This window comes from Nothoprocta perdicaria, unplaced genomic scaffold (assembly GCF_003342845.1).
Source record: "Nothoprocta perdicaria isolate Ctin4 unplaced genomic scaffold, notPer1 scaffold_75, whole genome shotgun sequence".
Taxonomy (NCBI): domain Eukaryota; kingdom Metazoa; phylum Chordata; class Aves; order Tinamiformes; family Tinamidae; genus Nothoprocta; species Nothoprocta perdicaria.
Window position 1 is genome coordinate 866,135 of NW_020456032.1, and position 26,988 is coordinate 893,122.

The following is a 26,988-nucleotide window of genomic DNA, read 5'->3' on the forward strand; positions in this document are numbered from 1 at the left end:
TTCTGTAAAATGACACTTCGGACGTCACCTATCTCTAAATCGGAACCCGAAGCTGAACTACCAGGGCAAACGCGCTGCTACTGAGGCATGTACGTTCTTCCTTCCTCTTTCTTCTAAAATTATTCACATACACACACAAAAAAACCCCAAGCACCCTAGAGTTCATGTGTCACCCAGAACATGGCAGTTCTTCAGCACAGGCACCACAATGCATGGCAGCTGGACACAAAAATATATTATTGCTTTTGAACCTGAATCCTGAAGAAGAAAGCCCCCTCTGCTTACTACAAATATTACTTCAGCTATTTGATATATTTGATAAGTATTTTTATATATTTTGCACTTGTCATTTTATCAGTGCTCTCATCTGTGCTCAGGGACATCCTCTATTGCACAAACCTGCAAGGTGACACATTAGTGATTAGAAACTTATGTTCTTATTCTCACCTTCCATGGCAAGGACTTTATTATGAAAGCCAAGAAAAGCACCTTGGAAAAGCAAAAGGAAAATTGCTTTGGTTTCCAGCTGTAGAAACTGGCTTTCTGAGCCTGAGTATCCATTGGGTGCACAAGGGCCCTTTGCTTTCCACCCCCTATGCCCTGCTTTGTTCGTTCTCCTTTTCCCATGGTCTCCATTACTCCCTATATTTGTTAAAACTTGAAAAAAACCAAACTCATTAAATGAGGATGTATCAGTGGGAAAAGTTAACAAAATGTATAGAGCTTTACCAAAAGAGGCAGAAGCAGATACTAGATATCATCCTCATTCCTTCCATCACCTCATTCTGTTTGAGAGGTGAAAAAAAAAATAAAAAGAGAGAGATGGTTAAACTCCTTTTATTACTGGAAAATGCCCATTCCTACCATTATGCCAAGGAGTGCTGCAAACTGAAGGTACCAGAGTACCCAAAGCCATGAGAATTTTAAAGAAAATTGCACTGAATGCAGAATGATACCAAATTATCATTTCTAATTTGCAACAAACAGCAATCATTTAAGTTGCTGCATGAAAATACATTAAAAAATTTTAAATATGATTTAAAAGTGAAACACTGTCAAGCTAACATGGTGCAGTGACACACGGGCAAATAGGAGAAGTGCGATGGGCAGCTCCTGCACACTTCCTAAGAGATGAAGGCAAGTTTCACCCAGAGACGGGTCAAATGCACAAAAGGCAGCGTTTGAACTCGAGCTGAACATCCGCGGGCAGCAGAGGGGCTGCCGAACCCTGGGAGCCGCCGCCTTTCGGCCGAGGAGGAGAGGGAGGCTCCGGAGCGGTGGCTCTGGGCGCGCGGGGCCTCAGGCCCACAGAGGCCGCCAGGAAATGGCGGCTGCCCTCAGCGCTGATGCGCCCACACGAGCGGCGCACGCCGCCCCACCACAGAGCGGCCTCTGTTCTCTCCGCGATTGTCAACATCTGCTCAGCACATCTATGAATAATTTTATGACACAAAAAAGCCCTCTCCTACAGACTCCAAAGCTCCTTTAAGAAAAACCCAACACGAGTGTAATCTGAGACTGACGTTAGGAGAGAGCCTGTTTTGTTCACAGGTTAAAACTTACATTTTTCTGAAAGACGCCATTAAAAGGGAATTCGGGTCAAAGGAGTTGTGTTGTTGGCTGCTAGAGGTTAAAATCAGGTGGCTGGAAAATGTTGGCAGCTGAGAACAGGCACCCCCTTCTCAAGGGCCATAATCACAAGGGAGCAATGGACCCCGGCGCAGGCGGGACGGGCCGGAGGTTCCTCCGGCTGCCCCGCTGATCCTCGGCAACATCCACCTCAACCCCCTTCCCTCTGAAGGGAAATATCCATGCAGAAATATTCATGTTCAACGGTACTGGAGCTGCTGCTGAAGCAACAATACCGACATTTCCCTCAGTTTCCAAGCAGGTCGTCTCCTGCTCAAATAATATGTTTGACTCCTAATGCTTTCTACTGAATAAAAGAGTATCACTTGGAAAGATATGGATGAAGCTGTGGAGATTTGGCCACTATTTTGGATGCTCATCATGCCATAATGAAAGGCAAGAGAGGGTATAAAAACGGAGGTGCACAGAGCTGCTGCTATTTGCCTGTCTAGAACACTAATCAGCAGCGCTGCTCTTGAGGATTAGCAGAAGCAAGAGAGCAGAAACAGAAAAAAAACAGAGAACAAGTCACAAGGGAGCGAGTATTTGCCGGAAGAGTTCTCTGACCCAGGTTTCCAGGACTGGAACACAGCGTGACATAGATCAGAAACCTCACAGAAGAGCTTAAAAATAAAAATGGCCCTTTTAGCCTTTCGCTGAAGTGTGCACTGTGTTCAGGTCCCTTGCAATGACCTTTTTACCAGGTTTTCTTGTTTCTGTTATAAAAAGCTCAAAATTTCCCTCTGTGATTTCCCAGATGTAAATGCTGCTATAGAAAGACTGCTTCTTGCTAGTTAATATTAGGTTCAAAATTACTTTTCTAAATCAAGTGTGTCAGTCTGCACGAGCACCTTATAGTTCAGCAGAGATCTGTCTTCTGCACGGAGAAACTTGTCGTCTGGTTTCTCTCTAAAACACTAAGTCCTGTATAAATATAATTGCCAGCCTGATAAACATTTTACTTTGTTTTCCAGTGACCCTGACATTCCTAAGGGAATGCAGAAGAGAAATGCATGGATACAGCACTGTTTTCCCCCAAATAGGGAGATGATCATTAAATCTGCAAGCTCACTCCTGGATGGTTACGTTTAAGAGCTCTTTGTTAGAAGCTACGAAGCAATTTTCTCCTTGCAAAACGTCTGGCATGTGGTGAACTTGCGGTGCTCTTGTGAAGCACCAGGGAAAGACACGATCCTCTGCAGGAAGAGACGAAACTGAGAAGCAAGGAGGAAAGTGAAAGCTGCTGAACACAGTCACAGCCATAACAATGGACTCCAAAACCCTGCAGAGGAGAACGGTGAAAGGGCTCAGAGTGGTAACCAGCAGGATGCAACTTGGCCAGACAGTCCCTGAGTGCTGCGAAACTGCAGAGTCAGACAGAGGAGTCGCGGACACATGGAAGAGTCTGGCGTGCGAGTCCAAAGAAAATTTCAATTAGGGTGTAAATTAGCTTTTAAACCAATTAGGATATTTCCCACTGCTCATCTAGTAAACGAAGGTGTGAAAACAGTGGCTATCACTATTACATAATATTAAGTACAAAGGTGGTTTTTGTACTGTACAATTTGTGATTTTGTTCCAAGCGTGCTTAAGGGGGGATAGGAAGTGACAGAAGGAGAAAGAAATAAAGCAGGACACAAGATAAAGCAAAAATCAGCACAGACAGGCCCCACGCAAACCTGCAGAAAGCTGCACTAAATGGCTCTGGAAGGAAGTTTGTGTAGCAGATCATATTCAGATGAAAAAAATAAGTGCACTTTAGTAGCCAACATGCTCTGCTTAGAATTTGAACTCCCACCAGCCCGTCATATTGTCTTGGTATGTTCTTTACATACAAATTAAAGAATAGTTCAGATATGGGAAGTGCAAAGGGGGCATAGAAAGTACCCAACCTCCTCCTCCCACTCTAGTATCCATCCAGCAGGCCACAGAAGGCATAAACGGCTCCTCCTAACCCCAACACCACAGAAACTGTTATCTGAGACTTGGTATCATCTCAGCAGTGCAGCCCGGCAGTAAAGACGTGGCTATCTCTGCAAAAAAAGATAGTGTTTCACTCTGGTCATAGCTATATCAGATGCAACTTCTATAAGATGTAGCTGTTGATACAAATTACTCACACAAAAGTGAACCCATGTAACGGTTTTTGTCTTTTTTTTCTATTATATACATAAAATATTACTATGCAATTATTCTATTATATTATACATATATAGGTAATACAAATATTATTTTATATATTATCTATAGATATCCCCAAACACTTTTTGAAACTTACAAGTAAAATGGGCTGGATTACAGACAGCACGTTTATTCCATCTTCAGAAGGTGGAAAAAAAGTTTTGAAGCCACATAAAATAAAAACAATGCTTCAAGTAAAATTTTAATCATTGCATGAACAGCTTGTCTTAATTTGACTTTAGCAATTTATAAAATAATCATACTCTCAACCTTAATATGTTCATTCCTATATATTTCAACATGGCTTTATTAGAGGTATGTAAATAATTATGCAGATTAAATAGAGTACTCCTGGTATGCTGAGAAGTTATAAAAATAATAATTCTTTGTGTTCCTTTTATTGCACAAATTTTCACTTACACTTTAGTATCTTCTATGGTAAGGCTCAAGAGCATAGAGGCACGTGAATTCAGAATCGTCTAATAAAACATCTGGTAGTGTTTTGCTTTTTCAAGTATGGTAACTCCAAAAATAATTACAACTTGGAGCAAGTGCTAAGACGTGGCATGCTGCTCACCAACATGAGAATGTGCAGTTTCAGTGAGGTGTTCTGTTCCTAAAACCCAGAGTATAAAGCTGCCAAGTGAGCCCTTGCCCTCCGCTCGCGTCCCGCGCCGTGGAGCAGCCGTGGCAGGCGATGCACAGGGGTAAACCTGCGTCCCCAGGGAGAGCAGCGGGCAGAGGTGCCAGGGCCCCGCAGGCACCGGCTCCTTTCCTTCCTCGTGGTGCAGCCCGTGCTGCAATGCCCGGGTTCCGCCGGGCCAGGGCTGGCTCCCTGCAATGACTGCAGGGCACAGGACGACACCACCTCCTCCGCACGTGCTCGTCCTGCTCCTGCTCCTGCACACGGAGCTGCTCACAGCTCTGCTTCGAGGGGAACCACATCTGTGCTTGTTGTCCCTCGCACCACAGAGCTGCATCGAACACATACAGCCCGGTCGCAACCCTGTTCACAACACAACCAGGAGCGATGCACGCTGGCCCGCTGCAGCACAGCTGCTGGTTTGGATGTTTGCGGAGCTTCAATTAAGGAATTCTAATCACCATGCCCGTGGCCAAGGCTGTGTAGGCAGAGGGCAATAAGTCCCAGTTTGGGCCTGCACTTGTCCTTCTGGCACTAACAAAATAACCTGGGAATTGAGAAGAAGCCTCAACTCTGGATCCTTGTGCTCCAGACTGTTAGACCGGAGCAGAACCACAACAAGGAAGCAACCCCCCGCCAGCATATAAATATATATGCCAGCATATGCCCAATAAAACACGTATCCTTAACACGTAAGAAAGGAAAAGGTGTATGTAAATATTCTAAAATGTATCTACCTTAGCTAGTCAAGAAATCAAAATGCAAGAACCACTGCGGAGCCAAGAGCTGCAGGGGCAGCGCGAGGCCAGCGGCAGGAGCTGAGGGCCTGTGACGAAGGAGCGCAGCGGCCTCCCCGCCGCTGCCGTGGCCTCCCCGCCGCTGCCGCGGCCTCCCCGCCGCTGCAGCGGCCTCCCCGCACCCCGTCCCGCTCCTCTGCCCTGACCCGCGCACCAGCGAGCCGGGCACTTCCCGGCACCGCGCGGCGGGACGCGGACGGGGCCTCGCCACACCGCGAAGCACAATATGTTCTCCTATACATAAAGCTATGGCACAGAGCTACACTGAGGTGGAAATACATTTAAAAAGCAGCAATTTTTATTACACTAAAAGCTACGGAAAAAAATATATTCCTGTTTTTGTGGAATCAGCATTTTGATCTTCAGACTAACGAAGGAAGAAAATTCCAGGAAGTTCTGGGTGTATCTGCCCCATGCTCTCACACAGGCAGAACTGACTGAAAACTAAACATCATTAAATTGGTTGAAAACTCTGCTATTTACAGTAACTTACTTTTTGTTTGGGGAAGGGGGAGGAGGGGAGGTACCGCCAATGTAATACTTCACCTTTCATTTTCAGTCCCAATCTATTTTTTGTTCTTCCTTTTTTAGACCAAAGTAAAGTTCCTTTAAGCTACAAAAGGCAAAAAGGTAAAAGCCCCAGGCGACATTCAGAGGCTCTTTAAGGTAGTTCAGGGTAACTACAACAGCTCAAACAAGTCTAAATGGAGCGTTTTGGAAATAGATTTTAATATTTCAGAAACTGGGAGACATGATTTGGTTCTGCCCACATCCCTAAGACCAAACCTAGGGTAATAGCTAAGCCCTGGTTCAATCTGCTGCATTACTTTTCACGGTAATTGTCCAAAACCCTGAGGAGACACAGATGCCTGGCAGTCCTATACATTTTCAGCAAAGATAAACCAATTTGCACCAGCTTAATTCCAATTTCCAACAGATTCATATGTTTTTTTTTTCCTGCCACAGAAGTATCCACCACGCTGTAAGACCATAAGCATAAGGAATCCAGCCCAACTATTTCATCCTCGCAATGACACCAAGCTCACTCTGGTCCAAGGTGCCTCTATACCATATCTCAATGCTTCTATTGCATTTAAGCGCTGCTGCATATTGTGAACCACATTCAGCTATTGTGTAAGCATACAAATCAGCAACAAAATATGGAAAACAAAATCCAAGCTTTTTAATACTATTTCCTTTATGAACCTAAGTTCATGCAAAATTGCTAAAAGACAAAGTAAATCCTTGTTTGCATTTTGAGCTCCTGGAAACCTGTTCTTAAAGTTCAAGAATCTTTGACCCCGAGATGCCTTTTCAGAAAGCCTCATTAGGAAGTTCCAATTATGCTTCGACTGCACAGATGTGGGTAAACCACTTTCCATTAAGCTTTCTAGAAAACTCTGTGAACTCCTTGGAGAGGCATTTTCAAAAGTCAATATAAACATCAACCACCTCGTGCAATTTTCTTTCCTTCTGCTCTAGAAGGCAGAAAAAAAATAGAAAATAAAACCACAAACAAAATGCAGAAACCATTTTTTTCTTTTATGATTGTTCTCATTGACCTTAACAGAATTCTCTCTTTTTGAACAGTTAGCGACTCTGCTGTACCTCCTTTGTGGGGGGAAAAAAAAAAAAAAACCAATAGGGTTTCACTATTAACTACAAAGTTTTTAGATGTTCTAGTGAAGGAAGAAGAAACAGTGACAAGAAGAGCCCCCGAAAGCACTGATCAAAAGACAACGGGCACAAGCGAGCTCTTATTAGTGTAAAGATCAAAGCAGCTGGGGGAATCAATCAGCCTTTTCATGCCATGGTCATTCTCAAGGAAGGGCGTCCTCCCCTGCACCCTTCAGCCTTGCTGGCGCAGCAGGACAGTGAGCGCTGCAAGGGCTCTCACAGCCCACTCTGCCACCTCAGTTACTCCCCTCCTGGTTACCACTGTGCGGGGTGTCCAGTGCTGGAGAGAGCAGCCGCTCCGGGCAGAGCTGCCGGGGCTGCAAACCTCACGGGCGCCCGGTGCCGCAGGAGGGCCCCGCTGCGCCCACGGGCACCGGCCCCGCTCGCCCGCTGCCCTCCTGCCCCACGACTGACCCGCTGCTGCCGAGGGCACGGGCAGCGCCACCGGCTCCCGCCGGCCCTTCCCAGGCTCCCGGGAGCCACGAGTGCTCCAGCTGAGGCCCCGGCCGAGCCCCGCGCTCCTCCAGCTGCAGGGAGCTGCCTGCTCAGCTGCACCAAGCCAAGGCAGTAGTGAGGGCATAGAAGAGAAGGAGAAGGTCCTGTCACATCACCAGGAAAAGCTTGTGCCGTGCGGCCCTTCTTGCCTCTGGAAATGAGCCACACAATCCACTCCAGCAAGGGGCTGCATCGTGTTCTTAGCAGAGTATCTGCGTCAACACTGATCTATCACACGATCTCTAATCTAGTATTTAAAGTCCTGTACAATTTATAGATGGAGACAGACTTTGCAAGCAGAAAAGCAAAGCTTTTAAAGCTATTAACTAAATTCAATATGGACCTGCAAGCACAGAAGAATGAACCACAAGGACTTCTAATATGTTGAACCTTGCTCTTCTATCCAATGATCCAGAGAGACTGTTGCTAGGAGTGCACATCAACTGCAGCCCAGAGAGCCCGGGATAACCTGCCGAGCGCACAGCCCATCGGGAAGCAACCCGAGCGCGCTGCAGCGTGCGGCGCACTCGACAAATCCTCCCATTTTGTCCAGTCAGATGTGGCTCGAGGAGGACAGCCCAACGCCAGCGGCAGCAGCGCCCCGTCCTCCGCGCGCGGCCTCCTGCTCGCCGAGCCTGTCCACGGGGGAGGCCGCCGGGAGGTGGCCCGGCCTCGGCAGGGCTCCCATGGGATAACGCTGCCGCCGACAGAGCCCAGCTCGTGCTGGCCGCGACACTCGCGAACCCAAACAGCCCATCAGCGGCCCGCACAGGAGCTCAGCTATGTGACTTACAATCTGTGACCATTTTTAAAAAATACTTATATAAATATTGTGTAATTAATCCAACCTTAAAAGCCTTCGGATGTTTTTACTTATATGCTACAGTAAAATTTCTGATGAGCAAAAAGTGCTGCAGGATTATAGATCTGATCTCTGGCACAGATTACACTCCGATATCTTACAGTTAGATTAATTCTAATCCATTTCTTTCACTCATTTCAACACCAAGATAGTCAGTTCTTTAAACGGTTACTTTTTTTGCTCATTTTCTTCCTGTGCCCATTGCTGTGCTCTGCACTGACTGAACAGCCAAAATGATCTTTTCATTTTGACTACTGAAGAAGACAGCAACCCCCTCCTAGACACAGAGTTTAAGGCCACGAGAGCATGGTCTAAGCACCTTGAACTCACCCAGCAAACACAAACCCTGCAGAAGGAGGGGTTTGCACTCAACCTCAAGTGAGGCACTGAGGAGGATGGGGCAGCCTCTTTTCAGTGGTGGGCAGTGACAGGACTAGAGGAAACGGCCACAAACTGAAGCACCAAAAGTTCCACAGGAACTTAGAGAAAAAAATTCTTACCAGTGAGGGTGCCAGAGCCCTGGCACAGGCTGCCCAGAGAGGCTGGGGAGTCTCCTTCTCTGGAGCTCTTCCCAACCGGCTTGGACGCAGCCTGTGCCACGTGCTCTGGGTGACCCTGCGTGTGCAGGGGGTTGGACTAGATGATCTCTGGAGGTCCCTTCCAACCTTAAGCATTCTGTGACTTCACACATACCGAGACACATCTCCAGCACGGCGCAGCGTGACTGCTCACAGGGCAGACGAGTTCAGGGATGGCATGGGAGCCAGCATTGAGGGAAAGCCAGAGCTAAGCCACGGGAGCCTTTTGAGCGATGCTCTCGGCGCGAGGAGGGGACGGGCGCCCAGCCCTGCAGCCCACCGGGCGAGCGGCCCACGTGCCACCCACCCAGGCTTCCAAGCACTTAGCAACACCTGCAGCCGCCCACCCTTTCAAACTGCATTGTGGTCACTGCCTAGCAAAGCAAACAAACAATCTCAGAAATTACTTGTTTTAAATCATAAATATTATCACAGGAGATTGCATGTTCTAGACAATTGACTATCTTTTTCCAATCAGTGCCTTAGTTTTCCTAATTATGGCACAACTAATTTGCATGTGGCTGATCCAGGAAGGCAGCAGACGTGGAAGAAAAGCGAGGCAATAACCTCTGAACCGTATGAAAAGAAGCTGATCATTCTTTCACTATAGGAAAGAATGGAGCTGGAGACACATGCTGTGAATTCCAGCCCATCTTCCCACACTTCCTGAACAACTGCTTCTCCCAAAGATCCTGCAGATTCGGCAGCAGCAGCTCCTCTCTGGAGCTGTCATTTTCCTAGGCTTGTTGTTGAAAAGCAGGAGCAGACGTTGCTGGGAAGAAGGAGGGCGCGTACCGAGGGAGAAGAGGAGCCCAGGGCGGCGTCACGGACTCGCGGCCTCATCAGCACCAGCTCCTGGGTCAGCTTCTGCTCCCAACTCCCTCTCCTACCTGTACTTAGGTAACTCAAAACCAAGTAAATAAATAAACTACCTCTTTACTGAGATAATGATGAGAAATCTGAATTCATGATGAGAAATATGGATATCGAGGCAGAAGGGACATATCCCAACATATAGTGCCCCAAAAATTAAGCAGTTTTTTTTTTTTTAAGCACCAGGATTAGAAAGCCAAGCTTCCTAAAGGCCTGTGTGTCTCTGTGGACCATGAGCTCCAGCCAGAGCTTTTCTTACGACTGGGCACCTAAGATGTGTGTCCAAGTGGATCCTACAGTGCCTGAGGCCATCCGAGCTGCAACTGGAATGGAAGGGTCTCTCTTTTCTACCTAGCTTCACACGTACAGCAAAGTTTCAGGAAACTGTCTTTGAGGAGTTTTTGTGCCTGTGTTGAATTTGGTGGAGAATGGGTAGTAAGTTCAAAAGCTAATTAGTACCACAGATAGCACGATTGCATCTTTGCATGATTGCAAAGCTCATCTTGTTAAGAAAACAATCCCCAGAGAAGCAGAAGTTCCACCATGCTGTCTTTTAGTTCCTATCACAATATATTTTCCAACATTTTTCATATAGCTGTAAAAGGCATGAAACTAAATCATGTGTTAAAATAATGGATTGCACATGCTGCTTGATTAAGGCTTTTCAGAGATATTTACATGGAAATGCATGAAAATTCCCAGGTCACGGCATCTACCAGAAGCATTATAACATAATCTCTTCCAGAAAACGTGCAGTTTCATCCTTAATGTGCAGTTCTCTTTTTTGTATCCACCTCCTCCCTCACCAGGCCTCAAATAATCCCAGTGTTAGGGTATTTTTTTTAATTTCCACCTTAGTTCATTAAAGGCAGCATCCAGCAGCCCCCTGAAGGTAAATGAAGCACGTCACAAAGTGTGGGACAAGGTTTTACACTTGCAGCTCTTTTCCTTCAGCAACACAGGGAGATTGTAGTACTGGTGTCCAGATGGCGTCGTCAGCCAAATTCACTATTTTCAACCTATAAAACTTGGCTAATGCCAAACTGAAAGGCAAATCCAAATATTTCTTGGGTAACTGTTTTTCTGTAACTACTTTCACTTGGTAAATCACAGGAAACCATAGCACCGCTGCTGATTTTAAGAGAAGATTTTTACTTTTTATGTTACACTTACCATACCAGCATCTCTAAGTGCAACTTTGGGGCTACGGTAATGAGGAACACAACACAATTTATAATAAACTCCAAAAAAACCCAAGAGTATGTTAATCTTTTCAACCACTTAAATCTATAAAAATCAAAAGCAAATGTCTTCCTACCAGAGCACTACAAAAACCAACCCCAAGTACTTGCATCTTAATGCAAGCTGGGCTCGTTCTGTTAACCCTGCATTAGACTTCCTATAACTCTCAGTTAGCCCACACATTCTTCCACAAGCTGGGCTGATTTCTACCACAGTTTAACTTGTTTTTGCCAAAGTCTCTCTTTCAGTTCAGCGCTGGCTGCCTGCCTAACGAAACAACCTTTTCTTGTGCCAAAACTGTCATCTCCAGTTGCACAAGATGCATCTTACTTAAAAACATGAATAATGGGCCCAATGTTTAATCCTTGAAGAACTATTTTTAAATGATTTCTCGCAAGACTTAACCAGATACAGAAGCAATCAGTGCCTAACCTTATGGAAAGAAATTTTCTTTACAAAAAAGACTATATTTTTCTTGTGTACTTAAATACACCTTTTAAAAGAAGATCCCAGTCTAATTATTAGAACATGAAAGTGCATGCATTTAACCAAAGACAGCACCAGCAAATATAAGGCTCACTAGGAGGCTAAATTCAAAAGCTTCTAGCTCTCTTGGGCGAGGTCATCGTTATATACGACCAAGCTTTACAAACTATCTGAAAACCTTGGTAAATAGTCAGTCGCTGTTCATGAGAAGTGCAACTTGCTGCCACAATTTCAACTGCAGCTGAAAAAGGAATACCTGTGTAAGCAGCTGGGGTTTGCTGAGGTTATTGATCCAACGCGTGTAGCGTTCAGTAGATTCCAATGGCTCCCTTCTGATTCGGCAACCAATAATCTAAAACAAAGGAAGATAAATTCCTTACTGTGAATTGCTCTATAATCAAATGTTTAATAATCAAATGTTTAATAATCAAATCAAATCTATAATCATGTTTGTAGAACTCTTACTGCTATTCATCAACCAAGAGAAGTTCCTTTACATATCCTGGGATTTCAACAGGCAGCCTGAGACACTGTGCAAGAACTGTGTGTGAAGGAGCATGGAAAAGTTACCCAGCATTTTGGAGAGCCAGAGACATTCCAGGACACAATACAGCAGCTTAACTTCTCTACCCAAGTAGTCCCAGCCTAAGCTTGGTACCTACAAATTCTGCACAGCTTTTACAAAGCAAGAGATACGTGCAAGAATCTCAGATTTATTTCCTGAAAACCAGATTTCTTTTTGGAGCCAAGTAAGTAAACGCAGGCACCTTTTTTCTCTGCAACCTGAAATTCAAATGAGAAGCAGAGAACAGAGTTTCATATTCTTATTAAGTTCCTTTTTGCCCAGCCCACAAATGCTGTAATTTCAGCCCTTTGGAACAAGAAACATCACAGCAAGGAAAAAAACCTCTTAGACTCAGGAAATAAACACGCACTTTAGGAATTACTGTTAGTGCAATGGCCTAAGTCTACACTAGGAAAACTAACGGGCTACTGAATTTCAGTATAATTTGGCAGGAATCTGCAGGAACCGCAACCTCCTGAACTCCTTCACCTATGGACATGTGAACTAGCAATATGGCAAGGGAGCAACAATGTAAAGCGTCATATACATACAAATTAAATAAAACACTAGATATTATTCAACTAAAAATGAATTTATCTAGATAGTAATTTCTTTTTCTTAGCAAAGCTTAGCTTCATGTTTAGAAGTGTAAAAAACAGTACAGTGCATTAATCTAGAAAAAAAACCCATATAAACGTAAAACAAAGAAGCAGAGAGAGTAACAGGCTTTGCCTCTGACCTTTAGGAATCGATTTTATGGTAATTCAGTGTTTCAACAACCAAATTACTTTGTTTTAAACCTATCCCAACACAAACTGGGATGAATCATTACAGAAACTCTTTAGTGTGACACGAAGCCTTCCCAGCTTTAACAGCACTCCAAGCGCCTAAAGGTTCATGGAATTGAGTCTAAATATGGTTTTACCAGAACTGCTGGCAAAGCATTAGAACATGGAGCTTTACTGGGAGCAATGCATTTCCATCACAGAGCAGGACAAGGCTGATAATTCTTCGTCCTTGCATTTTCAGAACAAGAGTCTGAAAACCTCCAGCACGTACCCATTAATAAAGCTGGACGTGTAATCATTTAACCTAATATAAACCAACACCAAGAAGGAAAAAATGTGAAAGCAAAGCTGAGAATTAATGTGGGAAAGTAAAGCTTGCTGATGGAAAAGAACAGAAGACAATTCAAAATGGAACTAAGAAAAACAAAATATTCTCCAGCTACAAGTCTCCATGTGCCTACAAATCTTTCCCTTTCTCTGCTATTCCAACATGTGATGGGCTCCCTCCTTCAGCTTTGGCTTTTCTTACTCTGTTTTAGTGCGAATGCTAGAAGGTGCATCACTGCTAAATGTTTCTGTGTAGTTAATGTAGAAGGGGTTAAGATTTCACACAAATTTCTTCTTCCTAACACATTGAATCTAGATCTAGATTATTTAGATAACAGGATGCCGTAATACACATGTGGCGAGACTGCTACTGGTCAGATATGGAATCAGATGAAGGCAGAGCACAGGACAGGGAGAGAGCTGAATATCTTCTAGAGCTCAGCAGAATGTCCTCCAAAATGGGGACTTTAAGTTGGCTTTTTCTTCAAATTATCTAAATGTGTACTCTGTATGTAAAACAGAATGTTTGCTAACATTCAAACAGAAAACATCTTCCAGAATGCTTTCTAACTATTTCCAAAGCCCAGCCTTCCACGAGCGTATCAAAGTGTTGCCTCTGGCCCTCAAAATCAGACAGACCGCCCAAAGGAGTGTAATTCCCTTCTTTAAGGGCAAAGAAGCTGCAGTCTGTGCTCTGAGCAGCCTTCCCAAGACAGTACAAACCCTTGGGAAGGTCACATAAACACGAGCATCTCTCCTGCAGTTGTTAGTTGGTTGTAGACACTTTTGTAAAGTTTTTGGTTTGTTCTTGTGCGTGTATGTGCATTTATCTAAAAGATCAGCAAACCTTTACGTGCCAGTGCGGAGGACCCAAACCCAGGCGCTGACTGTAGACTGTGGATCCGCAACACCCCAGGTAGCTTTTACTGGAATTGTGAGGCAGAAATTTACCACAAAAGGAACAATTAATCAATAGAGAGGAGCCACTTTTCTTTTCAAGTACACTTAGGAAGCAGAGTTTGCATCACCATTTTTAATTGCCTCTGTTTAATTTCAGAGCATTAACAAAAAGAACGCGGATTTTAGTCGAGGAGTTGTCATCAGAAGGGGCACAGTAAAGCATCAGACCACAGCCACGTTTTAAAGCAACACTGTCATGCATAAGAAGTCTTGAGGTAGGAACACAACAGGTTGGTGAACTTTTGAGTGTCTCTAAAGAGATACTGCAACAAGTCTAAATGGGGAAGCATGAGAATTCAAATCACATTAAATTATCACCAAATGCAGATTAAACGGGTTTCAGAAGTACTTCCTGAAGGCAAAACAAAACAGAAAAAAAAAGAGTAAATCCTAGTGTTTTGATATCTAGCTCAGCTATGGCAAAGTACCAGGCCTGAGGAGCCCTCCCTGCTCCTGCTCTGCCGCCCGGGATTAACGGCACCCAAGGGCACAGCTCTGCAGCTGGGGTTAGCGCCTCAACTGGAGGCAGATTAAGGGAAGATGTTTGTACAAACACTCCTTCACGTAAAGCCTAAGAACACCCAAAAAGAGCAGTATGTGACACGGTGTCACTTCAGAAACTGGTAACTGGTTTCTCTCGTGTCTGTGGCTCCCCAGGATACACTTGAGCTATAACAGCCTCGGATCCCAGCCCAACAACTAGGACACGGGTTGTTTTGACGGGGTTGACTCGGTTGTTTTGAACTCTAAGACATGAGGACAAGGGAACTTGATTTTCAGTTATTTAGCACATTACCCTACTTTTAAAAATAAAACAAACTGAAAATCTAAATGACAGTCAGACACTGGGGAATATCCAACTGCACCACCAAGCAATCCTCTGGTGGGGCTGTTGGCATGTGGAGGCCATATTTAATACACACTTAATTACAAAGGAGTGTAAGGAGAGATGTTTCTCATTTTGGATATTTGATTAAATGTAGAACAGACTTAAACTGACACTGCAACTTTGAAAATCCCCTGTGGTTTCTCAGGAATACTAAATTAAAAGAAATCTTAAAGGAAGCTGCCTCATAAAAAGCAAAGACATAGCAGAATTCCAGAGTATTGAATGATTACAAGAAAAGGCCCGATGAACAGAAAATATAATAAAGGTGATACTCTCAACTCTAATGAAAGGATTTTTGTACTCTTTGGTACACAAAAAGGAAAGGAATCATTCCTTCTGCTCTTGCACTTACTCAACTCCACCAACACTTCAGGGCAAAACCTTTACACCACCACCCTTCCTGCCCAACATCAATTACTGAAATGTTAAGATAATCTTAAAAAACCTCTAGTAAGAATTTGCTGAAGTCAGACACACACACACACACTTTATATATATAAATATTTATAAGTATTTCACATACATGAATATATACATTATATAAACGGGTATAAGTATTTCGTAACATTGTGTGTATGTGTGTGTATATATATGTATATATCTCAAGTATTTCTACTGGGCACTGAAGTTAGGGCCACCTTTTCCAGCAGTGGATGGCAATCGTTGAAGACATGGGGATTGCTTATGCTGTGTGCACTGGAAGGGAACTTGCAGTGCTGAAGCTCTAAGGATGTCACTAGCTACTCTGCAAACATTTACATTTACCAGGAGATTTTACTCTAGAAGCCAAATAAATGGGTGTTGGATCACCGACAATTGTGGGTAATCACCTTGAGAATGGGATCCCTAACACCTCTGCCTCTGTTCTCCCTGGAGATGGATGAGCACCTCCTCAGATCTACCTCACCCATTTATGGGGACCAATTCTTGCTAATAGGATTAAAGAAGGAAATTTCACCTCCTCTATTCACCTCTCCTCTAAGTCACACCTGTATCTGATCCATTTCTCTTCAGGAGCTACTCTATGAATTACTGCTTATATTAAGGTTTAATTCTATAAGCACAGTTTACTGGGACATGCCTGGGCAACACACACTCATCTGTCTCAAACGTGCTGAATAGGGGAAAAAGCAGGACAGCTCATGCAAATTAATTAAGGAGAAACAGAAATTACCTAAGATCTACACCATGAAGATTTTAATCAAGTTCATGTCCAAAACAAAAACACTTATTAAGGAAAATGTGTTAACCTATACACAACAACTGGAAGATGAAACAGTATAGGGGGGACAGGTAACACCTGGACCTCAGTAGAAGAGACAACCAACAACTGCTACAATTATCACCCCCAGTGAGGATGGAATCTGAAAGGCAGCACTTTCCTGTCACCCGAACAGCCAGGCAGGGTTTCAGGGTTACGTAACTGCTTAATGACAGTTCAGCAAAGCTTCCCATTAGCTTATCTTTTAACACCTGCAAAATTACATACAAAATACTACTTACCTGGCTTGTAAGGTAGACTAAACTAAACCACTAACTTTAAAAAAAAAGAAAAAAAAAGAGAGAGAAAAATTAGTAACCCCATGGGAATAAGGCTGAGGCTAGAGAGCCCTCCTGCAGAGCCCCCTGCTACCCCAGCACAGACGGGCACTGGCCAAGGCCCTGCGCGTGGAGCATCCCTCCCTCCATCCCTCCCGTCTGATTGAGACGCTCGCCCACCTCCCCGCCCGCTGCACTCACTGGCACAGGAGCTCGGGCTCCCGGCCCCTGCTCCTTCACAGGCCGCCACGGCCCTGCCCACGTTCACCTCAGCCATGGCCCCCTGCCTACGTTCACCTCTGCCACGGCCCTGCCCACGTTCACCTCTACCACGAGCCCCCTGCCCACGTTCACCTCTGCCATGGGCCTGTCCACGTTCACCTCTGCCATGGGCCTGCCCACATTCACCTCAGCCATGGCCCCCTGCCCACGTTCACCTCTGCCATGGGCTCTGCCCACGTTCACCTCTGCCATGGGCCTGCCCACGTTCACCTCTGCCATGGGCTCTGCCCACGTTCACCTCTGCCATGGGCCTGTCGACGTTCACCTCGGCCATGAGCCCCCTGCCCACGTTCACATCGAGCAGATGCCGGCGGCTGCCACGAGGGCAGCTCCAAGCCCCAGCTCAGACTCGTCGCTAGAGGCAGCAGATACTGCCCGGGGTTCAGCGGAGCTACCGCTACAGCCGGAGCGAGCTGCTGTCTGCGACACCCAACTTCCCGCCATCAATTGCACACCCCTAATATGTTTTTTTTTCCCCACTCTGTCATGTCAGTGGGATCCAAATATACGGAATAGATTATCAACACATTTAGACTGCAGGGCACCAATGCTTCTTAACAAGTTTACTTAAGACTTGTAACCGCGCTAAAGCAGCGAGCAGCTGATAAACGGTTATCGTTCCGTGTTTCCCAGTTAGAAAAGAGCAGCATGCGGGATTGTACGAAAAGCCAAACAGGCTTTGAAGTTTCTTGACTCCAGTTAGCCCTGGGTGACGAGAGCCCGTGTCGAGAAGCAGCCACGGGCAGAGCAGCCGCACATCATCTCAGCTCTGCCAGCTCCAGCCTCACAGCCAGGCTGCCCTGTTACGAGGGCAGTGCCAGCAGTGCCACTACGCAACTACCAGACTGCATCCCAACCCTGCTGACTCCCAAGAGAAAGCCCCGAGATGAGGCACAGGAGCCACTCTGAAAAGTGGTCTGCACTAACAGGACTACTCGAATATTTCACTAGGAAGAAGACACAGCAAACAAAAGGCTTTCAGATTTTCCAGGGGTGACCGAACGCCGTTGGTATGTGGAGCAATCACCACACACCCAGGACTGCCAATAGTCCCAAACTGCTGCTGTCGGCCGCCACTGCACAACGTGGCCTCCCTCTTCATTTTTTCTTCCCATTTTTATTCTTCTTTCCATACACCCTTTCATCACGAAGCAGCTTGGCCTGGCACAGGGCAGATAAAACCACCTCCTGCCTTTCTTCCAACCTCCTGATCATAAACAGGCACAAAAAGCCCCGTTGATTTGACGTGTCACAGCTGCTGGGTCGACGGCAGCGCGGAGGAGGTTGTGCCGCACGCGCCAGCGCCGAGGGGAGCGACGCTGCGTTGGAGGGTTGTCCCAGTGGATGTGAACGGCGTGGACGCACGGCCGAGCGCCGAGGGAAACGCCGCTCTCATGCTGCTCTTGTCCCCTCACGTTCATCTCCGCAGGCCCGAGGTGGGTGCACAACGAGCTGCTTTGGGAGGCACGACAGCAGCAGGACACCGGCCCGCGCCACCCAAAGCACGGCCTTCCTCCAAAGGCCAGCGCTGACGATGGAACCTGCTCGCAGGTGATGTAAGAAGGTCTGTTCATCTTTCTGCATTCAGAGCTAAACCACGCTCAGGATTTTCCAAGCCTTTCTCACAATATTGTCCTCATGGATTAAGTCATATAAAAATCCTGCCTCTGGTTGATACAAAAATAGTTGAATCATCATCATCCTTTTGGTATTTTGAAAAGGAATCAGATATTACTGTCATGACAGCCACATAAGCAACCAAAATGCTGATCCTAAAAGTTCTGTTTCAGGCTAGTATCTACTTCATATAGCATTAAAACTTTTGATATAAACTATACCTACAAAAGGGGACCTCAATTTATTCTATATTCTTTCTATTGCTACTTAGGAACCTGCATTTGCAGTTTCAAATATTGTTTCAAACGAGAAAGCAGGAAGCCAGAAGAACTGACATAAGCAACACAATCAGATCATTTCAGGCATAAAAGAGAGTGAAACGGGTGCCCCTGCAGCAGGGAACGCTTCACAGCCGCCCCCTCTACCGAGATGTATGGTGCTAAATACACAGTTGGTGAGAACAACGAGCGAGAAGAAAAACTCTTTCCGCATGGAGCACATAACAGAACGTGCAACAGGTCCAGGCAAGTAGAACGTCACTGGGGAAAGGAATAATAGAAAGACTTACCTGTTACTATATAGATTTCAATATCAACAAATGTATGAGTTAGAGTGGACCCAAACTAAATTAAATATATATATACATCCCCCCACACACATTCACACACTCCACTTCCTTTCTGAAGTTCAGTCCTTCGTGAGCTTCCCCATGGAGGGGGTGCTGATGGTGGTGGAATGGGGCAGGGAAGACAACGCCACGGCCTCGAGTTGTGCCTTAACGAGAGGATTAAGCTCAGCTGCCTCCTCTATTTGTTCATTTGTCTGATTCATTAGTTAATTGTGCAGTGTTTGTTTACAGCTTTCCCAGAAGAGGATGAACAGGCCTGCAACCTAGCAGGGTGTCACGCACTGCTCCAGGTCACTCAGGGCTGCTCCAGGGTCACACGCGCTGCCAAAGCTACACCCTCATTTGGCTGGCTAAAATATTCAGATAATGAAATCATCATGGGTTCAAATGACCTTAGGTATTACGACTCTGGCCCAAGACCAAGCATGAGCCGAAAATTTGCTTTAAAAATGCAAAACAGAGATTCTCACTCAAGAAATGAAAATGGCAGGGCAGCGCGCTGGGCGCACTGTGCCGCAGTACCCGAGCACGTGCTGCAGGCAGCGGGGAGGACCTTCAGGGCAACAGGGCAGCTGTTCTCTCTGACACTGGCAAGGATTTGCATCTCCTGTTCAGCCAGGGAAAACAGAAGAACCTCAGGCTGCTTTTGATTCCAGCTGTGGGGAAGATGTGGAAGACAGTGAGATGCAGCTTCATTATTTTCTACATCCTTCTGCAGGAAAAAAAGAATGAGACCTAAGAACAGGAAGGGATGTGCTGCCTGTGTGCATGGTCATATTGTGGGGTCACACACACACACACACACACTCCTACACTAGAATAGCTTATAGAGCAGAGAAGAATTAGTTCTTGCTCTTCAAAAGTACAATGAGATAGTCCATAACAGAGGGAAAGGGACCCAAGGCTGCAGCAGTAATTCACCCTGTTCAAATTCCCAGGCCTGAACGTGGCGCCTCCGTGGAATATGGGTCTCCAAATCTTGCTCTCAGTAGCACCTGGCACAACTAGGACTGAGAACAAAGTTTTACATGTACATTGAGAACGCCATAAGACAAAATTAAACTTTAAATCCAGATGAGGAGCAGTTGCAAAACAGTGGAAAGTTGAAGTCTGCACATCAGAATTTCAGGAACAAAATAAAGAGCTGACTGCTCCACGGGGGGTTTTCCAGCTTCTGCTTTTTCTGCATCCTCCCCTCTGATCACACTGCCCAAAGCCTGTACCAGAACGCGGATTACCAAACTGAGGTTTACTCAAACCTCTGCAGTTGCCCTCCAAAACCAGCAAGTTGAAAGGCAGGATGATTCTGAGAACAGGAGAGAAATCCCTCTCTTAAGAGCATCAGTTCCCCCTAACTTTGATCTCAACATCTTTGAGAAATATTCCCATTTCTCCTTTCAAGCCTTCAAATTAAAGTTCAGGAAAACACTCCATTATCCATGAAGCACGCACAAGTAGCACAAGCATCTTCTGTATCTGCAAGATGAGCAAACACGTCGCCCGCAAGTCAACACAGGCAAATTCTTGCCTTCTTGGGGTTCTCAAGAACACAGAGAAGGAAAAATCCTTTTATCTACAGGCAGGATCAAAAAAAAAAAAAACCTTGCAAATATAAATAGGTAACTTTACACACAAGTAATTACAGCAAAACAAAAGAATTAAAAGAAAAACAAAAAAAAAAGAAAGATTGAGAATTAAGGTCATTGCCCAAAAAGCTACAAGGAAACTCTCCGATTCAGCAGAAAGTTGAGAAAAAGCAGTGGCACGAGCCAGGCTCTGCCCATGTGCATGGGGCAGCTCTCTCATTGCTCGTAAGGTTCAAAATCTCAGGCCTGCAGTGAGAAGGTGCCTCAAAGCAGCCACAGCAGAACGATGGTTCCTTCCTCCCCGCTCCTTTGCGAGGGCCGCGACACCTCCGCGAAGTGCAGCTCTGCAGCCCCGCGCGGCACGCAGCTGCAGGGCAAACCCTGAGCCCCCGCACTAAAATCAAGCTGACTTTAGCTCAGGCAGCTGCAGGGGAAACACTTAGTCCCCACACTAAAATCAAGCTGACTTTGGCCCGATGCGTTTTGTGGAGCAGCGAGCCCAGGTGGAGCTTCGCCCCGCGCAGCGCCCAGCGCTTCCAAGGGCTTCACGCAGGGCAAGGAGGGAGCCCAGGAGCCAGCCGCCCGTCAGCCCACGCAGGAACTAACTATGATTTATTTGATTGCCACTAAATAACTCTTATTTAACCTTGTTAGGCACTACAGTAGAACAGAAAATATACAAAACAGAGTTGAAGTGTTTTCTAAATAGACTACAAACTGTTTAGCTGTAATTAGTCTAATTAAAGAAAATATATGAATATACAGATAGAGAAGTCAAACTAGCAAGAAACACAATAGCTCTTAACACTAGTTTCCATCAAACAAGCTTACTGGATAAACTTGCCTCTCTGGTTTTCTGGCATTTAACTATGGAATTACATTAACTGATTCATTTCACATCAAAACCAGCTTTCCATGTATCACTTCATTATGTTCAGAGCATGAACTCACTTAATTGCTACTCAGCTGCTACTAAAACCATAATCTCATAAATGCCAGGGGAAGGAACCTCATCTCACGTGAGAGCCGGTGCAGGGGGAGCGATGTGCAGGGGCAGGGGCCACGGCAGCCTGCCTGCAGCCGCGCCTGAGCTGCCACAGCCACGAGAATCGTGATTCTGGAGTGGACGTGTTCAGCAGAGCCAGGTCCCAAGGGGCTGAACTCGCAGGCAGTGATAACCTTAGAACCGTGTGCGTTGCCCCCAGGTCTGCGTTACCTTTGAACAGAGAGAGTCACTGATCCAGAAACCTCTCGCTCTGCTTCCACTCCACCCACATTTCCTCTTGTGACATTTCCTTCTTTCTAACCGTTTTCGAAGAACATTCATGACAGGTTCATGAACGGAGTTTTCCCATTTATGAAGGGATACTTATGTCAAAACCATGGACAAATATAACGATTTTTGTAACAAATTCATCTCATTTATCCTCAGGTTAGAAGAACAGATACACCAGCTCAACTCTCTTCGAAGGACAGTGGGCCTAACCTTAGGAATTCATTTAGCATCAAAATCACATAGTTCCTAAAACAACTAACTGACCAAGCATTTTTTAATAATTTATTGCACAAGAATAAAAAACGCCCTTCTGCCTGACAACGTTTTCTTTGCAGCCATTCGTAAGGAGAAACATCAGCTTAACTGTCGGCCAGTGTATGAACGAAAACCACCCAGGGATTCCTTAGTGTTTACAGCTTCTTAAATATTAACCACAGTAAAACCATAACTGCAACCAACTATGAAGTTTTTGGATTACCTGGTCAGGTTACATAGAAAGGACAGTCTACTTTAAAATATATATGCTAGAGAAACCTGTATAAATATATATGTATATTTTTTAAACAGTATCACTGTCAAAATGAGCTCTGGTTTGCTAAACATAAAATAAGCAGAAGTCCAGTCAAATCTACTCTTCAAAGTAAGGTTTAAAAATGAGGGAAAAGAATACACTGGGTTTGCTTTGCTTTGCAACCACCACCAGTCCTAGTGGGAAAATTTCATATCGTTTTAGAGCTATATCTGGCACTGTGTAAAAGAAAAATACACCAATCCACACAAGAGAGAAGTACTCACACTGTTTGGATGCTGAATGGCAGCTTGGTGCTGCAGCCTGACCCGCTGGGGCATCATCACATCATCCTGCAATAAACAGCACATGGTTACTGAGCACAGAAAGGGTCGCAGCACAGGACCCAGACACACGTTAGAATATGCTGTAAATTAACATAATTTTACTGGCTTCTAGTCAAAAATACAAATGGAGCAAATATTCAAGCCACTGTGAGCGCTGCTTGGTTTCTTCCCAGTGGATGGAAGTTACACACTGAAAAAAAAAAAAAGAAAAATCTAACTTCAAGGCCTGTGAAGGAGTGCAGCTAAAAATGCGACACAATTTTTGAAATACATGTGTATTTTAGTCTGCTATTCTGCTCCAATCTCAAAATATTAAGGTTAAAATAAACTAATAACTATTCCCCTAAATCTTATTTAATGAAGCTTTTGGTGCCTTCTTTAGAAAAAAAAGTGAGTGTATATATGCATGCAAATAAGAGGGCTACATGCCAACAGAGCAGATAGAGATGATAAAATCCTCCTCTCAAGAAGCTCTTCATTCAAAAGCCTGCTTTTATGAGCAATATGGGATACCCACTTTCTGAAATATCCCCATTCAAAGCCCACAAATCTACTTACCAAGCAAAAGTACTGTGAACATTTGTGTATATCGATATATAAATAAACTTACAGAATAATCTGCTCCAGGAGAGCAGATAATCAATCATACTCCATGAGAGCCCACAAATTTAGAGCAAAGTTAAGGCTGATTAAATGACCCTGCTGTTCTTCGTCACCTCAGAGCAGAGACAATGAGAGATGAAAGGTTGTATTATTATTGTACATTACTTTAATCATCAAAATCATTAGCAGACATTATAGCTGCTTAAGGTCTTTTAAGTTCTTGAACTTCATTCAAGATCAAAGACTTCATTAAAAATCCATACTTCAAAGTTGCCTGCTTTTTCCAGGTAATTCTTGAAGCCATGACTACAAAGCCCACCACAAAACCTAGTTCTACTATTTTTCACAATTCAAGTCAATCACAAGCCAGCTAAGAACCAATAACAACGAGATAGAAGGCACAAGACTCCTGTTTGCTTGCTATTGGAGACATAAATGTCTCATTTCTCAATGATTTATGAGCTTGTACTGTGTAATTACCATTGATAAACTCAAGTCCAAGGCATCCTGCACCTCGCTGACAGAACCACAGAACCAGCCTCTCCGGCTTTGGAGCAGGACTTCAGTATATTCTGGAAACGTGGGGTTCCTCGCTGTCTGCCTGCACCTTCTGCCACTGGTAACGCAGAGCCCTCAGGCTCAGGCTCTGCTGATACAACGTGCCACAAGCAAAACGAAACAAAGGAAAACAAAACAAAACAGCAAGGACACCAAACCCTCAACAGAACAGGTGTATGTGAAAGATGTGACAAAAACTGAAGCACAGACGCCGTAACAAGAGACATTCGGCATGCAGTCAATACAGCCAATATGCTATTTCAGCTCCAATTCTCTCCCTAATTGTGGCCTCCCATGTTTTCTTCAATACTCTTTTCCAGTTTAGTCCCATATATCTCTACTTTGATGGCAGCAATTCAGCCTTTCTTACATGTTGGTACAGTTAGGACAACATGTTTCCTCTGAGGGTGTTTACAAATGGTTCCAGCTTATCAGCCAAGCTTAATCCAAAGCTTTCCTGCTCCACAGCCATTCTCTAAGAAGTTCCTCACATTAAAGTCCTTCTAAAGAGAACCCACCTAAAGCCAAAAAAAACAAATATTAAAAACTTGCACGTGGAACAGGTAAATCAATGGCAGCAGAAATCCATCAGTGCTTAAACTTTTAGTGCTTATAGGGTTGAATGGCCTTGAGGGTGACGCTATTATCAAAAACAGAAGCAGAAAGACAAAAGTTTTGGAAGTAGATCCGAACACTTAATACCTTCCAAGGTTAAAGATAAAGCAATGAAATAATAAAGCTGGTTTCTTACCACATGCAAATTTACAAAAGATACAAGGGATCTACCGCTACAAGCACTCTTCTGTGGTTCGGACTTAGGGGATATTGTGTACCAAATATAACAAATGTTACTGACTTTCAAAGGCAATGTCATTTTCGCACAATAAAGCCTTCCGACTTTTCAGCATCTACAATATAGGGAGAATACAGCCCTGAACGTTAAATTATTTCAAAAGTATGATGCCATTGCTTGCCATCTAACCCATCGCAGCAATAAGGGCATGAATTCAAGCACTGAATAATGCAAATGTTCCAGGGAAACACTTATCCTTAGAAAAACGCTCCCCGCAGAAAAAAACCCACCTTGCAAGAAGAACAAGAGCAGAACATTAAATCTAGACAGGGCTGTTTGGTAAATCAAAAAGCTTTCTGACAAATACAATGGAAGCCATTTAGTCAAACTGTTAATTAACTGCTGAAAGCTCTAATCATTTTTCTTTGTGTGCACAGCTAATTTTCTAAAATCTGATCGTCATATGAACTATAGGAGTCACGTTCTAGCTATGCTTGGTTTGCATTAAAGAATCCCATGGCATTCTTAGTAGATGTCCTCTTGTGGAATTCTCCCCTAAAAACAACAGGGGGAAAAAAAGCAATCCATCAAAAAGCACGGAATTCCCGCGCTTATAACAGTGCTACTATTATCCCTATAGTACAGGACATCCAGGCTTGCACTAGAAGTCTCCAGCATTCCCGACTCTCCAAAATGGAGACAGAGTTAAAAAACTGCCACATTTGCAAAGATTAAAAATACACAGGATTTTAAAAGGTTAAATTAGGGTATAAATCTTTCAGGCCAAATTCATTTGCTATTTACCAAACAGGTTAACGTTGTATTTTTATAGCGAGACAACTTGACAGCAAAGGGCGAGCTCCCCCCAACAAATCAATAGGTCATTTTCATGCTATTGGCAAAAGCAACAAGGCTGCAGATTAGGGGCCTGGGCTGTCAGCAAGATCATCAATATTCTGTATTAGTTAACTTCAAAAAAGGCCACTATCAATGCACGAAATTCAAAATACATTTTTTCAGTACTTTTTTTTCTCTAATGCTGGAAAAGCTGCCACTTTCCACAACAATGAAAATACGAAGTCTTTCCTCACACTACCTTAAAAAGAGCATTTTGCTTTTTCTTTTTAAGCATCTTTTTCAATGTTTTTTAATATGTGATACACGCTGCTCAGTTCTGTGTATATGGGCCCATGAATAAAAAAAAGTGAGAAAAATGGCATAAAACAGAAATCCTGTTGGAGTGACTCCATCCTATCAGATTTTTAGACTCATTCTGGGCAACCATAAAAGCAAGCTAAATGCAATGCAGTTAGTTTTAGCATTTTGAACACGTTTATTGGTGATGCTTATGCAGGTAACTGCTAAGGAGAAGAAAATATATTAATATAGAAATATCCTTACCTAATACTATTGCTTTGTGTATCTAAGTGTTTAAAAACTAATGAGTACATGTATGAAAACTGCACCAGAGTGAGAGCCCTTTAAAGACTTCTCTATTGCCCAGGTCAATATTGGGAGTATTAAGAGCTGTGTAGATAAATGAGACACAGGCTGTGTAGATAAATGAGACAACTAGAGATGCCCACATCTTTTATGCAATTTGTTTCCAATACACTTCATGGAAACATGAATTAGCCATCAAAACGTATTTACAATAAGGAATTCAATATCTAAGCTGCTCTATTTTCACTTCTGCAATCTATAGAGCATTTTTCTGTGGTTAAAACTATGAATGTAATCTCAAAATTTTCCAGGAAAACAAACAAACAAACAAAAAAACACATCTAGGAAAACTAAATCTCTATCTATTTTGTTTTCTAGATCTGAAAGGAAATCTAAAACGCAAAAGGAAAGCACATGTGGAGCACACTTGGCCTGTTGCCGAACACCAGCGGGAGTCGAGAGGAGGGCAGCACTAGATAATATGGAGATGGGGCTGAAAACAGCATTCAGGAGTAGTAAAATTCATTCTATTATTTTTTAAATCAACATTTACAAATAAAAACGTTGCAGGAGAAGTAAAGTACTACCCAGAGGAAATCTTTTAACAACCAACTTTAACATGAATTTCCACTGGAATTCTGTTTTCCCGGTTAATGTGTAAGCCTCTACAGGTTGTCCCTTGGCAGATGCAAGGGACACAGGATGAAAAGGGATTATCTAGCCAGCACTAAAACCCTGACAAGAGAAAAGATTTAAAATAAGCATTAGATAAATGTATGCCTTCATTTAGTGGGTATTTTCTAAAGGTAATAAAAT

General features: G+C 44.1%; 1 protein-coding gene across 1 annotated transcript in view; it reads right to left on the minus strand.

Annotated features, from left to right (window-relative positions):
- B3GNTL1 (UDP-GlcNAc:betaGal beta-1,3-N-acetylglucosaminyltransferase like 1) overlaps positions 1–26,988 on the minus strand; it is a 97,403-nt gene that overhangs the window by 60,549 nt on the left and 9,866 nt on the right. Inside the window, exons 5-6 of the mRNA XM_026051388.1 lie at positions 22,716–22,781; positions 11,720–11,815 (exon numbers count right to left, since the gene is read on the minus strand). Of these exons, the coding sequence (XP_025907173.1) occupies positions 11,720–11,815; positions 22,716–22,781 (162 nt within the window). The remainder of the gene's footprint in view (positions 1–11,719; positions 11,816–22,715; positions 22,782–26,988) is intronic.